The sequence below is a fragment of the Taudactylus pleione genome, unplaced genomic scaffold (assembly GCF_031769625.1).
Source record: "Taudactylus pleione unplaced genomic scaffold, aTauple2 ptg000122l, whole genome shotgun sequence".
Lineage (NCBI taxonomy): Eukaryota > Metazoa > Chordata > Amphibia > Anura > Myobatrachidae > Taudactylus > Taudactylus pleione.
The window spans coordinates 7,500,539-7,516,757 of NW_028284524.1; the positions used below are offsets into that span (position 1 = coordinate 7,500,539).

The following is a 16,219-nucleotide window of genomic DNA, read 5'->3' on the forward strand; positions in this document are numbered from 1 at the left end:
TTCGCTCTGGAGCAATTTCATCTCGCCACAGCCCCCTGCATCTCATAGCCTACGCCATGTCGTCACAGTCCCCTGCATCTCATAACCTACGCCATGTCGTCACATGCCCCTGCATCTCACCACAGTCCCCTGCATCTCACCACAGTCCCCTTGCATCTCACCACAGCCCCATGCATCTCACTCCTGCCTCCTGCACCTCACAATAGCCTCCTGCATCTCACTCCTGCCCCCTGCATCTCACAATAGCCTCCTGTTAATCACTCCTGCCCCCTGCATCTCATAACCTACGCCATGTCGCCACAGTCCCCTGCATCTCACCACAGCCCCCTGCATCTCACCACAGCCCCATGCATCTCACTCCTGCCCCCTGCATCTCACAATAGCCTCCTGTTACTCACTCCTGCCCCCTGCATCTCACAATAGCCTCCTGTTACTCACTCCTGCCCCCTGCATCTCACCACAGCATCCTATGTTTCACCACAGCCTCCAGCATCTCACTCCTGCCCCCTGCATCTCACAACAGCCACCTGCTTCTTACTCTTACCCCCTGCATCTCACCACAGCATCTTATATTTCACCACAGTCCCCTGCATCTCACAATGGAATCGGTTCGATTACTGGCAGCGGCAGCCCGACACTGGAACAGATCCCGGCAGTGGCAGCCCGACAGACCTGGAAATCCCGATCGTCCCTAGGTAAGTATTAACTAACCTAACCCTCAATTAGGGGTGCCTAACCTCCCCCCAAGTGCCTAACCCTAATCCCCCCTCTAAGTGCCTAAACCTAACCCCCCCCCTTCCCCACTGCCTAAACCTAAGTCCCACGGGGGGGGGGGTGCCTAACCCTAACCTCCCCCCGGGGGTGCCTAACCCTCCCTCCCTCTAGCCTATCCATAACCTCCTGGGAGAGTCCCTAACCCTAAGTCCCCCCTGGTAGTAAAAAACCTAACCCTCCCTCCCCGCGGCTGTCTGCTCGCGGCGCCCAGCATCCCTTCGATCGGGATGCCGGGCGCCGTTCTCCCGGCGTCGGTGAAATGAGCGGCGTCTACATCTAGACGCGGTGCATTTCACCCTCGCCGGGATATGACAGTTGGGAAGCCGGCTGTCGGTGTAATGTCAGCCGGCTTCCCAATTGCATCCCCTCACAACAGCCACCTGCTTCTTACTCCCACCCCCTGCTTCTCACAACAGTCTCCTGTTTCTCACCACAGCATACTATATTTCACCACAGCCCCTTGCATCTCACCACATGCCCCTGCTTCTCACTCCTGCTTCTTACCACAGCCCTCTTCATCACACCACAGGGCTCTGCATCTTACTTCTGCCCCCTGCATCTCACCAGTGTCACCACAACCCCCTCTGCTGCTGCCCTACAGCTGGCTGGAGCCCATCCACTGGGATGTGCTGGGAAGGGCAGGAGAATCATGGATTAGAGATTTGTATTGCAGCTACCGTGTTTGCCACCATCAAATGAAAATCATTTGATGTGTTCCGATAGTTGTTTGTGTTTATTAAATTCCTGATAACTGTGCCTTTCCTGGCTACTGTGTCTGCATCAGTGCATCTTCATGGCTTCGTTGAAGGCTGTTTCTCACTTTCTGTATGCCTCAGACATGACCCTGCTCCGTCGCTGACCCCCTCCCCTCTCTAGGCATCTGCTAGGCAGATATGCTCTCTTGCTGTTTCAGCACCTTGGTCAGCTACTATACAGCAGCAGTGCAAGATTTTTTTTCTGTTACTTGCATCACTAAAATCATGACTTCTCGGCTCCCTTTTGTCACAGATGAATGGTTCATACACCCAAACCTTATTCGGACCAATGATGTATAGAATAATGAAAACCAATTAAAAATCCCAAACTAATCTCTTGAACGACTGGGGACTTTATTTTAGATATAGAAAGAGAAGAGATGCTATGGGAAGTGTGTACCTATTACAGTTTGTAGTTCAGGTCATCAAAGTGGTTATAGCTGTGAGGGGCTAAATGTTTGCTAGTCTGGATGGAAGAAACAGGACATATCTGGGAGTTACTTCTTGGATGCATGCAAATCACAGGAATATATCTTAGATGACAAATGGAAGACATGATTTGGTAAAGCATGAAAACAACACACAATCCAGTGTATTAGAATTAACACTTTCAAATGTGACACATGAATTGAAGATGGTCCTGATATCCACTTTGTCTAATGATTTCATTTAGACATTACTGAGATAAGTAATATTTTAGGAAAAAATATATAAAATTGTAATTAAGATAGGATAAGGTCCAAAAGCAATAGAGAGTTTAATTAATTTTAAAAGCATAATCCATTTTAAAACATGGAATGCGGGATGTACTTGTGTAAACATATGTGTAAGTGAGCTGTGGGCCTGATTCACTACTGTGAAATAGCGATTACGCACACGTAGTTCAACTGCGATAGTATGCTAATTCATTGCGATCGCTATTCCCTCGCAGCACTACACAAGGACGCCTACTTTACTTATCACACATCCGTAATGTTTAGCAAGACTGCGAAACCATCAGTACAATTAAGTACCATCGCTGCCTCACGCACACTTGCACAAGCCCTGACCTTACTAACAACCGTGCACGCTATCAGGCCAAAGGCTGCATAGGGAAATTGCAGTGGATAATTTATGCACGCCCCTGCAATGGCGTTGAAACGTACAGGCACGCCAGCGTTCACCCGACCACTCCCCCCCTCCCCCGTCACCACCCCCAAATGGCACTTCCTGTCAATCGATCACAGACTGCGATGGGTCTGCATAGTTACTGTGATCACAGTCCTGATTGCAATAGCTAGTCCGTGCACGCCCCCTGCTATTCATACGCAACAATCGACCAAATGCGTGTGTCATCGCAGTTGCGCACGGTAGTGAATCAGGCCCTGGGGCACTGAAATAACTAAATGGTTATATCTTGAAAATAATTAATTGTGAAAACCCTGATATAGTTGTATTTGTGAGGAACTTCACTGAAATAATGAATACATCTATTGAAAGTTATGCAAAATATCTTGAGTACTGGGCATGCCATGTAGGGTAAAGGATTGTATCGGGATGAAGAGTCGACAGACAAAGGGTTGACAATGTATAGGTCTACATCAGATGGTCGACAGTCAATATGTTGACAGGTACAATATGTCCACAGGTTGAAATCGTTGATACGACAAAATTTTTTTTTTTTTCAAAACAGTCGCTGTGTGGATTTTTATTTATTTTTTCCCCCAAAATGTGTAGGGTTAGTGTTAGGGTTAGGCACTTGGGGATGGGTTAGGGTTAGGGTGCCGGAGGGGATGGTTATGTTTAGGCACTAGGGGGGAGGGTTAGGTTTAAGCTATGGATAGGTTTAGGAACTTGGGGGAGGGTTAGGGTTATGCACTTGGGAGAGGGTTAGGTTTAGGCACTAGGGGGAGGGATATGAACAGGTTTATAATAAAAAATATGTGTCGAACATTTATCCCAGTTAACCTTTTGTTCCTGTTGACCGATCTGCTGTCAGTCGACCTTTTGTACCTGTCGACCTATACATTTGGTGTCGACCTATACATTGTTAACCTTTTGTCTGTCAACAAAGCATTTGGGCATGTCATGTACGATAGAAAATTTGTTCATAACATGTAGAATAAAGGATTTAGGCATGCAATGTAGGATACAGGATTTGGTTGTACCATGTAGGATAAAGATTAGATGTACCATGTAGTGTAGAGGCTTTAGATATACCATGTAGGATACACTTCCCATGTAGGGCACAGGATTTTGTTATGCCATGTTGCCCATAGGATTTGGTTATGCCATGTAGGAAACAGTATTATTCCATGTACTTTAGGATAGAGGATATTAAATTGCACAATAATTCCTTTTCACACAGACTCTGAGCCAGGGGAGGAGGACACTGGAGGACCTCAACTACAGCGCACAATACGGGCCCCTAACAACACACCTCTGGGAACACCCTCAGGTAAGACTTTATTGGGGAGATGTGTCAAGCCTTGTAAAGAGATAAAGTACCCAAAATAACAAATCTTCTAAGGGCGGTATTCAATTGTTATAGCGCACCCGATCTCCCGTCTAAAGTGATGGGAGATCGCGGGACGCTATTCAATTGTTGCTGTTTTTCGCGCTGATCGCACCCAAAGTGGTCGGGTTTGGCCACGTTAAATGGCTACCCCCGACCAAAGTGCTAGGTGCAATCGCGAAAAGTGCTGTTTGGGCGCTGGGGCTGTGAGCTGAAATGGTGCGCTGGCAGCTGATCGCGCCCAACAGGAGTAACAATCGAATAGCTCCTGTCGGGCGCGTAAAGGGGCAAAACAATTGAATAACGCCCTAACTGTCATTTATCTAGCACGGTCTATGAAATTACAGATGCTGATTGGTTGCTTTGGGCAACTTTTAAATTTATATTTCTCCAAGGAGTGATACATCTTCCCTTACATCCGTTAACACCACAAATCTCAATTCAGAGACATTTCTATCTATTTTACACTGATTACTCAGCCATTGCTGTGAGTGTGCTTTCAAGATGAAATTTTAAGGGTATAATTTAAAAGTAATCCATATTGTGCTGACCAAAAGTGCAATTTAAAATGTGCAGACTGTTATAGTTGGGATAAAGGACCTGATTCAGCACGGAACGCAAGCCTGCGTTCGCATGTACCCAACCAATGCGCAGCACAAGATGCAGATGCCCAGTACTACATAAAGCCACCCCCTTACCTTTACCTACAGTACGCCCGTATTAATTAGCAAGACTGTGAAAACTTCGGTAACATAGAGAATCTTCTGACCCATATGCACAGTTGTGTATGACCTGACCTTCACTCACAAACTGCTAAACTTCCTGCACGCAGTGAGCACTCAGGCTGCGTATGCCGACGCAGGGGCTTAATTATGCATGCACCTGTAACGGCGTTCAAACGCACAGGCACGCCTGCGTTTCACTGACCACCCCCCACCACAACTCCCAAATGGACAATTTGGGCCAAATGTAATAGGGTGAGAGTTTAGAAATCGTGAGAGAAAACTCTCGCATTTTTAAACTAAGCCAAAGTAATAAAGTCACAGAACAGGCAAACTTGCATGTTTTCAGACTCAAATAACTCTCAAGATTTAAACTCATCCAGGTATTTCCTGTTTTGAAAATACAACTCGATCATTGTATTAGTGTGAGAGTTTTACTATTAAACTCTCACATTTTCTAAACTCTCATCCTATTACATTTGGCCCTTCCTGTCAATCACTGTGATATTGCGTGCTCACTGCGATCGCTTCCCGATCACACCATCCAGTTCGCGCACGTGTACTGCTATATGCATGCGCAGAATGCAAACATTGGCAGAGTGCGTGCGAACGCAGGCTTGCGATCCGTGCTGAATCAGGCCCAAAATACATAAAACTGCCCAGTATTTATGTACTGCAGGCAAAAGCAGCCAGTATTATCCCTGCAGGCAGTCAAAAATATTTCCTTGTTGCACAACATGGATTGTCCAGGTACATTTTTGAACTCTTTAGATGGACTTACTCTTAACACTAAGGAGTACATTTATTAAACAGTGATTCTGGGCTGAATTTAAAATGGCAATAGTAATAAATATGCTAAATCAGGCTTGTTTTGCATGTATTGGTATTGCAGTTTTAAATTCAATAATCGTGGCTTTGAAAATGGGTTGGGTACGAAATACCGGCAGATCACAAGCTGCCGGTTCAAATGCCATCAGAGGCAGCCCGAACAGTCAGAATCCCGATGGCGGCTGTAAGTATTCTGTCCTCCCCCTAACCCTACCCTCCCTGAGAGGTGCCTAACCCTAACCCACCCTCCGATGGTGCCTAACCCTAACCCCCCCCTTCCCTCACCCTATACCTAACCCTCCCGGGGGGGTGCCTAACCCTAACCTCCCGCCGATGATGCCTAACCCTAACCCCCCCTTCCCGCAGCCTGACCCTAACCCCCCAGGGGTGTCTAAACCTAACCCTCCCCCACCCACGGCTAAGATTTACTTGACTCCGCCGTCTTACGATCAGGATGCCAGCTTTCGGGATTCCGACGCCGGTATCCTGATCCCTAAGGGGGTTGCGGTCCCTGCATTTTGCCGGGCGTTGGTATAACGATGCCCAGAATCCCGTCCGCCGGCAATATAACTATATCCCTTGAAAACTCACTGTTCAGTAGATATACCCCTAAATGAGGCGCTAAATCCATAATTGATAATGTCCAAGATAGAGGTGCAGAGGCAAGATTCCTCAGATTGCGTAATCTCTGCCTCTTCCTTACTGTACAATGCCGCAATCCGGGTCACTGTGCAGTGGGGAGACTGGACCACAGTGAAGCCATTTAGTGGGAGTTGTGTCATCAAGTTTTCGGTATGCCCACTTCATTGGAGAATTGGGAGGAATCCACAGGGCTGCTCAACTCTCCTGGGAGTGCAGGAAAACACCATGATATATGTTAGTTTCCCGGAAATTCCAGGAGAGTAGGCAAGTCTACCTAAATCTCCACTTCTACCATTTGGTCTTCTGTATTTTAATGCTGTGATATTAAAGCTGCTTTCTGGGAGGGGGCAACAAGGTTAGAGGTGTAGGGGACTGGGGCATCTAATTGTGCAATGCAGGGGGTGTATCTCCACATTTACAGGCCTTGTAAAGCGTTGGGAGGGACACACTGACAAAGTCGAGGGCGAATCACATCATCAAGCTGTCTGGATGGGCCCACCCCACTCGGGAAGTGGGTGGCAGAACTGGCCTCTGGGAGACTTGCCCTCTTTTCTGGGCATCCGGGAGAGCCACCCGCGATTCAGGAGTCTCACGAACGTTATAAGACAATAGGCAAGTAAGCATTATAAAGTACATGATCCTGCATCTCTGTGAGGGCTGATCAGGACAGCCGTTTTCCCCGAGGCTCCATGGGTCATTCACAGCTCCAGCTGAGCAGGAGCACCTATCAGAAGCTGCAATCACTCCCCCGCCCTCCTGCACAGTATTCTAAAGTGGCAAACTTAAATATGTGGCCACTTAGGTAGTATTGCAGCTTTAAGTACTGTCCTACAAACGTTGAAACAAGCAATGAAATTCACTGCTTTTTATTAAATTATTATTTCCAAAATGAAAAGTATTGAAATTACTGTATCTTTTTATTCTAATAAAGAACTCATCACCAACTATATAGTATTTTAATGTTAGTTAGATGATAGAAAAAGAGATAATGTAGGACAGATTTAGAACCTGCATACTGCAGAGGCAAATGGAAGGAATTTGCAGTATTTTCCACTAATGTGCCTGCTCAGACTACCATGTATAACGTACACCCTTCTGACGGCCGCTATCATTTTGATGCCAGAAAACTGATATACGCATTTCGCATTAATTGCATTAATTGTTGTTGATAATTGCCCAAGTCCAAAGACATTAAGCCGCATTGTGCTTGGCATTTACCTCAGATTCTACTAGATTTTTAACAACATTGGCAAATTAACAAAATATAACCAAATGTTTAGACCAAAACAAGCTTGATATTGACAGTGGTCCAATGTAAATAACTGTGGGTGTGATGGGATATGGCTGCTGTCTGTCTTAGTGAGGACAGATCTGATTCAGTTGATTGGTCCAGTGCCAAATGTCCTATCCTGTCCCATTACGCTGACATTGCGTTACAGAGGTGCAAAATCTTCTTTCAACACAGTATTTTGTAGTTTGCACCCCTATCTGTCAGGGGAACGCAATGCACAAACTTACATGTACTTAAAAATTTAATACACAGACAGTTGACAAACAATATTATGTACACACTGGGCCTGAATCAGCAAGGATCGCAGTAGCAAAACGCATGCAATCGGTCGATTAATTTGCATTGCGCATACGTATGCATCGCAATGCGCGAACTAGCAATTGCGATGGGAAATGCGTTTGCAGAGGCTACGCAGACCCCGAGCAAAGTGATTGACAGGAAGTGCCGTTTGTGGGTGGTGATGGGGGGTGGTCGGGCGAACGCAGGCGCGCCAGTGCGTTGGGACGGCGTTGCAGGGGCGTGCATAAATTATCCACTGCAATACCATACGCAGCATGAGGCCTCATAGCGTGTACTGAAGTTGGCAATTCCTGAGTGAGGTCTGACCTGCCTTAACTGTGCGTATGGGTCCGATGTTACTCGATGTTACCGATTATTTTGCTATGTTGCCCAAGTATACGGATGTGTGTAAGGGAAGTGGGCGTCCTTATGGTAAGCTGTGAACACAATGTGATTGCAAACATTTGCATTTCACCGCTATTATTAGCCACTGCGGTGCATGCGTTCTCGCAGAATAGCGAACCTTGCTGAATCAGGCCCGCAGTCTAGACAGAGGGCCTGATTCCGAGTAAGAAAGAGCAAATAACTGTGCATCTTGGTAAAAACCATGATGCACTGAGAGATTTAAAAAATAGCCAGAATTTACCCTGCATGCAAAAACATGTATGTATTTGCACCCCTTGCATTGCAACATGGTTTATCCAGGTACACAGGGGGTCATTCAGACCTGCTCGTGAGCGCAGGACGCTCGCAAGAGGGTCGATGTTCCCCCACTGCGCATGCGCACGACGGAGGGAGCTCCGTCGTGCGCATGCGCGAGACCCGGCGAGCGACGGGCTCTCCATCGCTCCGGGTCTCGCACCAAAGGGGGCGTGCTGTCGATGTTGATTGACAGCACATCCCCTTTGGTGGGCGTGTTGGGGGCGTGCCTGCCAGATGGAGGCGTTCCCATGGGAACGCCTACCGTCTGAAGCCGGCCCCACTGACATCACTAGTGATGTCAGTGGGAGTGATTTTGGCTCTGATAGAGCCAAAATCACTCCAGGGCTTGCGGAAACGAGACCCTACCGCAGGGTTTCCGTCGCAAGCCCGATGGTCGCGATGGTCAAGACCATCGCGACCATCATCATGGACGCTCGCATATGCTGTGGGTGGTCACCCACAGCTATGCGAGCGGCCAGAAGGCCGCTCCATTTTCATGGAGGAGGGCCCTGATTCAGAGCGAGCGCTCTGGTCAGAGCATTCGGCTCTGAATCAGGCCCACAGTTACTTACTATTTCTTACTCTATTCCCAACTCTGAATAAGGTGTGCATAGAGGAAATAGGCAGACACCGTAGCGCGTACAGAGACAACAGGCAGACAGTATTATGTATACACAGATAGCAGAGAGAGTTCTAGCACACACACACAGGCAGCAGGCAGACACTGTAGAACGTGCATCGACAATAGGCATTTAGTAAGATTTACATGCAGACAATAGACAGACTCTAGCACGCACCCAAGCATTAGACTGACTGACATTGTAGCACGTGCACAGACAATAGGCAGACAGCATTATGTAGCTAGTTACACACAGACAGCACATTCTAGTATGCACAGAGATAGTAGTGGAACAGTCTAGCATGCACACAAACAGTAGACAGACAGTCTAGTGCATACACAGACAGTCTAACATAATTATACAATATTTTTAAGCAGCTTTAGTAGAAATTTGAAAGTAGGGAGCTTGATGTCTCAGATGATTGGTTAGCAGTGGCACCATCCAAGTGTATGTCTTTGTCATGCGAGACATCATGCAACCACATGTCAAAGTTCTCCCAGTAACTCTATAAAGAGTATGGGGCCCATTTATCATTCAGTATTTGCAATGTGTTCCCCAAACACACCCATTTTTAGGGGATAGTCGCAAATATTAAGTATCCCCCTAATGCATTATGAAGGGATATGTCCGATATCTGCTGCTGTTTCTCTAATTCCGCCAGCAACGCAACCCCCATAAGTCTCTATGGGTGGTGCGATGCTGTCAGATTTATCAAGTTCTGGAAAGCAAAGCATTCTGGGCCTTGATCCCCGCAGCTTACACCATCTGAAGCTTACGCCATCCTTTCGCAGCCCCTGTCCCTGCGGGTATAAATTGATACATCCGGGCGGTATGATCGTATCCTGCAATGCGATCGCTAATATGGCACCCATATCGCATTGCAAATGCGATCATTGACAAATGGGCCCCTATAGGGAGATATTAGCACAGACTATGGGGCTGAGTCAGAGTTATACACCATAAGTGCGGGCACATTGCGTACATGGCAATAAATTCTCATAGTCGCCCGCATGCCACCCAGTTACACCCATACAGCTGCAAGTGGAGATGTGACTGAGTTGTGTATGACTCTGAAAAACAGTTTCTCATAGTTGCGAACGCTCGGCCATGGAGCATGTGCAGTAATAAAAATTGCAAGCTCCGTCCACAAAATTAAGCTGCGTGAAATTTTCAATCAGTCAGTATACTGTATATTTAATCCCATAGAAAAATAAATAAAATTATCTTAATTCCAAGCACTGTGCACTAAGCTTTGCTGGGGAGTTGCTCCATGTACATAATAGATGCCGTTAGCGTATGGTACACCTTTGCATGTTAAAGTTGGCTGGAACAACTTTTCTTCTCTCCTAGGGGACTCCGACACTCTGCTGGCCAGTTCCCTGCACACCACTCCCAGCACTCTGACTGGACTCTCGCAGACGGATGAATTCTCAGACTGGTCAGGCAGTCAACAGACGGTAGTAGAGAGGGACACCAGGAATGCAAGGCAAGGCATCACTCAGGGGGGAGTTGCACGCCACTTGGGTGTGGAGCCCCTCATCCCAGCATCCGGCAACAATCTTCCGGGCAGTGTCTGGGGGTCAGAGGTCAGCCTGTCTGGGTTCAGCGACCTGTATAGCAGCGCCTTCAGCCTCTACCGGGGCAGATCTTGTACCATTCGGGTGTAAGTAACCCAAAGACCTCTCTGGGAGCATCATCACCCACTACAGTGCCATGATGATCATCTGTAGAGCCTCTTTTTTTTTGGAGTATCCATTTTCCATCCTGATTATTTTTGTTATACATTTTGGTTTATTATATTTTACTGAAGGGACAATAAGCCAACAAGCTTGGTACATACAATTCATATCTATGTTTTCTATACTGCTCAAGCCACGGCCATCAATCTCCTTATTGCATATTCATCTTTTCCTGTACTGTATATATAATAAATATATATTAAAGCAGCCATCATAGGACACAATCCATCATAAGGTTATAACCCATCACCTTTTAATTTTCTGTATGTTTGCTATCATAAAATAGCATTTACTGGAATAGGACATAACTGAGATCACTGTATGATATCACAAAGTACAAGGAGACAACACCTTTTTGAGACTGCCCATTACATTTTTTACTAAATCAGAGAGTCTTTCCTACTGTAGGTTACTGTGCAAGTTATATAAGAATTTTCTGCATTGCATACTAGGAAATATAGTTATTGCTGAGCAGACTAGAATACCCGAGGCCGCCACCACACTGCCATTGCATTCATTACAACAGAGTGTCCCGAGCAGTGCGCGTCGAATAGCAATGGAGCAATGGAGTTAGTTTCCACCGATTCCTTGCCACTGCGAAAGCGTGCAAACCAATCGTACACACATTTTCTACTCACAGCATCCTGCCCGTACACTTTCACCAACATTTTGTGTCGTCTCCGTAGCCGATTTACCCAATTTGAAGCAGAACTTAATGTTGTGTCGTTGCCCCATTGCTGTTCGACGCACACTGCACGGGACACTCTGTTGAAATGAATGCAGTGGCAGTGCGGTGGCGGCCTCGGGCTAACCCCGACTGGGGGCAGGTCCAGATATGTCCATGCATGTCAGCGCGCATGAGCGACCTTGTTGCAAGCGTTGCATACAAATATATTAAACCATTCACCAAACTTTTTAAACAGACCTCGCATGTACCATTGACACAAAAAAAACAATGTATGCTGTTAGCTTGACATTCCAGTGCAGCTATGTGCAAAAGCAAAGTATAACCTCCCCCTACTCCACTACAGACAGCTGAAGCGCCTCCCACATACAATTTTTAGGACAGTGACCTCATGGGACCTAATTCTTGTCAAAAAGCTGAATCAGCAGCCTGTCCAGTTATTGTAACACCCATATAGTACATTTCTGCAGATTTAGTCTACAAAACACAGCCTGTTTACTTAAAGTAGTACATCCTTCCTAATATGGCAGCTTGCTATAGTGGAATGAAATAGAGCAAGATTGATATATTTAGTAAAGTATAAACAATCCGGTTATGTAATGTATATAGTACTGTACACCTTCTATCATACATGCTAACATTAGATAGTGTCTTTGTTTTGTAAAGGTAATTTCCATCTTTAGTGTTAGAGATTTCTACAACTAACCCTCCTTACCTTACACTCACTGTCTGCTCAATGATGCAAGACATCCTATAGCTGACAGCTGGACTGCAAAGCTCCTACATACGTGCACATATATATCATGTATGTAAAACACAACAAAACCATCTACACAACAACTTACCCTTTATGTAGAACTAGGTGATTTGAATAGAAGATATGTGTACATCTGATGAGAATAACCATGACAGAACGGCTCTCACAGTCAAAGAAAGACTATGGGCCTAATTCAGTGCCGCACGCAATGTCCGTGGGTGGTGACTGGGAGGTGGCTACTAGTGCACGCAGAAATGGGCCGGTCAGTGGGCGTTTTATGGGAGTGTAACGGGCGTGTCATTGCAAGTGGCTGTGTTCACAGGCGCACACCTGCAGGCGTAGGAGGCCATGGCCAGCTGGAAAAACTGCACCTGCAATAGGACTGGCGCAATTTTCGATAATTGAACGCACCAATCGGTATTACGTGCTATAACTAGGTTGCACGGATGTACACAAAAGTAAGGAGTCTGTAGTGTCATTTGCATAAACTCAGACGAGCGACCACTAATGGAAGCTGCTGCGTGCACTTTTGCGTGTGACTCAGAATCAGGTCTGAGGTGCTCTTCAGTTCCCCATAACTTCTATATTTCACTGCAATTACAATACCCTTTTTTGTAATGACGCCTATGCTTTCTCTTTACCTAAGTCAATGCTGTAGTAATATAAGAAGATTGCTGGATTTGAAGTGGCTGCAGACTAAGCTTGATGTGCTATCCCCATTTCCATTTTTTTTTTTCATTTTTACCATATTGCGTTTTATTACATTTATTTTTGAATCCCAGACTGACCATCTCTCACTCCCATCTGCTGTTTTGTTTAAATTGTCCATCTCCCTATTACTTTCTGCATAAAATCCATCTGTTTGTAATTCTTCACCTACACCATTTATTTTCTTCACACTCAATAAGTGGTATGGGGGAATGAATGTCAGTTTTATCCATTATAAAGTGTATTCCACCTATGTATAATAGATGAATGCTCAAGTGTTGTACAGTATATGTTAATGTATCTTTTATCTCAGGCACACGACACAAGGAGAAGGACGGGTTAATTACTCTACTCTATGTTTTACAGGTTATTGTACACTGGTGTATAGCTTACTACATATATTACAGTGAGTGACACACCATGGCACCGAATGATTTTTGCTTTTACATTAAATACCCTGAAACATTCATTGCAATCTGTCACAAGATAGCATAGAATTTCACCTTAATCTCTAGCCATGGTGAACAATTCACTACAACAAACTGTACTCCATATTTTGAACCCTTTATTTATTAATGTTTATATTGTGCCTACATATTGCACAGTGCTTTACAGAGAATATTTACAGAGAACAACTAATATAATATGCCTTTTCAGTGTACAAGGAAAACACGCCAGTTGGAGGAAATGCGCAAAGAACCCATGGTCTGGGCACTGTGCCACCATGCCACCCAAGTTATGTTGCTTAAGGGAGACTGATAGTAAACTCATAAGAAAATATATTCATACCATGATTATCCAACAGTAGGACATAGCTGCAAGCTCATTGCTACTATCACAGATGATTGCTAATTCCAATGCTGTTATTGTAAACGTGCCGTCCTCTGGTTTCATTCTCCTTGTCAGAAGTTGCCAGCACTTCACAACATACGTCAGACTGGAGGAACTTGTTGCTTTTAAACTGTCATTGATCTGGAACTTTTACCTGCAACTATGTATACTTGTAAATGTACTGTAATTCAAGACCAAGGTTCCAATCCTTCTGAATTGAGAGGACCTTCTGTCCTCTGAATATGCTGTACACATATTAGTCTAATTTAAAGGGGGCTTGCACCTTTTAAGAGAAATTATACAGCCACCCCACATTATGCCACACTAATACACACCTCCCCTGGGAGTCCACCATTTGCTTTATGAAGTAAGGACCACTCCTTAGTTACAACAACAGAAGAGCTCTGCTGCCTATCAGTACCACAGTAATCCAATAGAGATTCCCAGTCACAGTGAACATGGGACTCTGCTGAGCAAAAGGTGTGGATTCTAGAGTGGAGGTGGACCCTAATGTGAGAAAAGTCAAATAGGTATTAGCTTAGATAATTTACATAATTTTATAACTCCATGTTTAGTACAAAGAGATTAACAGCATAGGAAGTAACATAAATTCAGTGTGTTAAAAATATTCAGTACATTTTAAAAAAGCATCCTCACATTTTGCTTTCCTTTTCAGCTTTTTACCAGAGGGGGGGTTGCGGAGAGGCAGCATCAATGGTTCCATTCCAGATTCCCCTCGACCACTTCAGAATCCCAGACCAGTTCTACCTCCTCCTTCTCCACGTCCTGGGCAACGTCAAACTGCCAATCCTATACCTAGTGGCCGTAGCCCATCCACAATACTTACACCCCGAAAGAAAACTCTAATGCCTTCTCAGTATCAGGACACAGTGACTGAAGAGTTTGAGGAGAAGGTTAAAAGGCCGAAGTCTTCAGCTGGCTCTCAGGTCAGTGGTCAAGATTCACGTCCTGTAACTCCTGTAAGTGAAACATCAGGACGAGTGTCCATCCTACGTGCATCTCCAAAGTTGGTCCGCTCAGGCTCCAAGATATTTGAAAAACTACGTTGTCTTGAAGAAAGAAGAAAGAGCCTGGATCAAACAGATAGCCCTTTTCCTGTGCAATCCTGGTTACCACTCCGGAAGGCAAGGTCATTTGATCAGCCAGGAGCAGATGGGCTGGCTGGTGGCTTAGAGTCCTCCAGTGAGGAGCTAAGGGATGACCTAAGAGATGGTGTAAGATCAGAGGTGGGAGGGTATACCTTGAGGTGTCCCTCATGGAGATACAAGACAGGTTCATTAGATGATAGAGGGGCCTTCTCTGGGCGTGTAAGTGACATTGAAGCACGTTTTTCCCAAGAGCTTTCTCGCATCAAAAGAACTGTATCCCAGCAACAATTAATCCGTTCATCACAGGACTTATCTCGCAGATCAACATCTCCAAATAGTTCTCTAACTAATCAATCTGCTCCATTGGCTAATGCTTCAACCCAAGTGCTTACAGACTCTAAGCCACCTGAATTTCAGGAACAAAAGCCAGCAAATGTGATCACTGCCCGGAAGCCTCTTATTAGAAGCTGCGCCACTGTCAACCAAATATCACAAGATAAGGAACCTCATGGAGTTACTGGACCGATGACACTAATGCAAGAAAAATCAGCAAATGGTTCAGTTGTCAACCATGAAGTAGTTAAGCAATCAGACACACGCCTAACATCACACCCACCTTCAAAAGCAAATATAATTACTCCAAAGTCTGTGATCCCCCAAGTACTAACTACGAAACAGGAGGTCAAAGATTCTTCGCTGAGGAAAGATCCTGATTATGGACGAGAGCCTCCACCAACCAGCACACATGCCCCACCAGCACTGGAGATAGCACAGAGAGGGATTGGGCGGGAGAAGGGGTCTTTGGGTGGAGACATAAGAGGGGAAACACGATACCTCCCGTGGGCTACACCAGCAAAAGCCACCCAGAGAAGCCAAGCTCCACAAGGGAAGGGTGGGGGGCAGAACAAAAAGCACAGTGAAACACATACCAGTGGCAAAAGCAACAAAACAACCAAAAGCAAAGGAAAGAGTCGGCGGCACAGGGCATTGTCACCAGAAATAGGTATGTTCTGATGAGAGTGGACATGAATAATATAAGGTCAAATGTTCAATTCAATTGTTTATTGTCACTATAAACACATCACATGCAAATGAATTGAAATTACAAAACAGTCGATCAAAAAATCCAATAGTAACACTTATTAAAAACATTTCACTTTAAATTTAATCTAAAAATCACAGATGGACAAATCTTTTTTTTAAAACTTGTTCGTATGTGTCCTGATACTCCCTAAACACGTATTTGACAGTAAAAGCTCCTATTTGATGGTAAAAACTCAAAA

The 16,219-nt window shown here is 45.3% G+C and overlaps 1 protein-coding gene across 2 annotated transcripts in view; it reads left to right on the plus strand.

Moving 5' to 3' along the window:
* SPEG (striated muscle enriched protein kinase) overlaps window positions 1–16,219 on the plus strand; it is a 246,545-nt gene that overhangs the window by 97,057 nt on the left and 133,269 nt on the right. For both annotated transcript variants that reach the window (XM_088472324.1, XM_088472326.1), the window contains exons 2-4: window positions 3,877–3,966; window positions 10,458–10,593; window positions 14,504–15,939. In XM_088472324.1, the coding sequence (XP_088328450.1) occupies window positions 3,877–3,966; window positions 10,458–10,593; window positions 14,504–15,939 (1,662 nt within the window). The remainder of the gene's footprint in view (window positions 1–3,876; window positions 3,967–10,457; window positions 10,594–14,503; window positions 15,940–16,219) is intronic.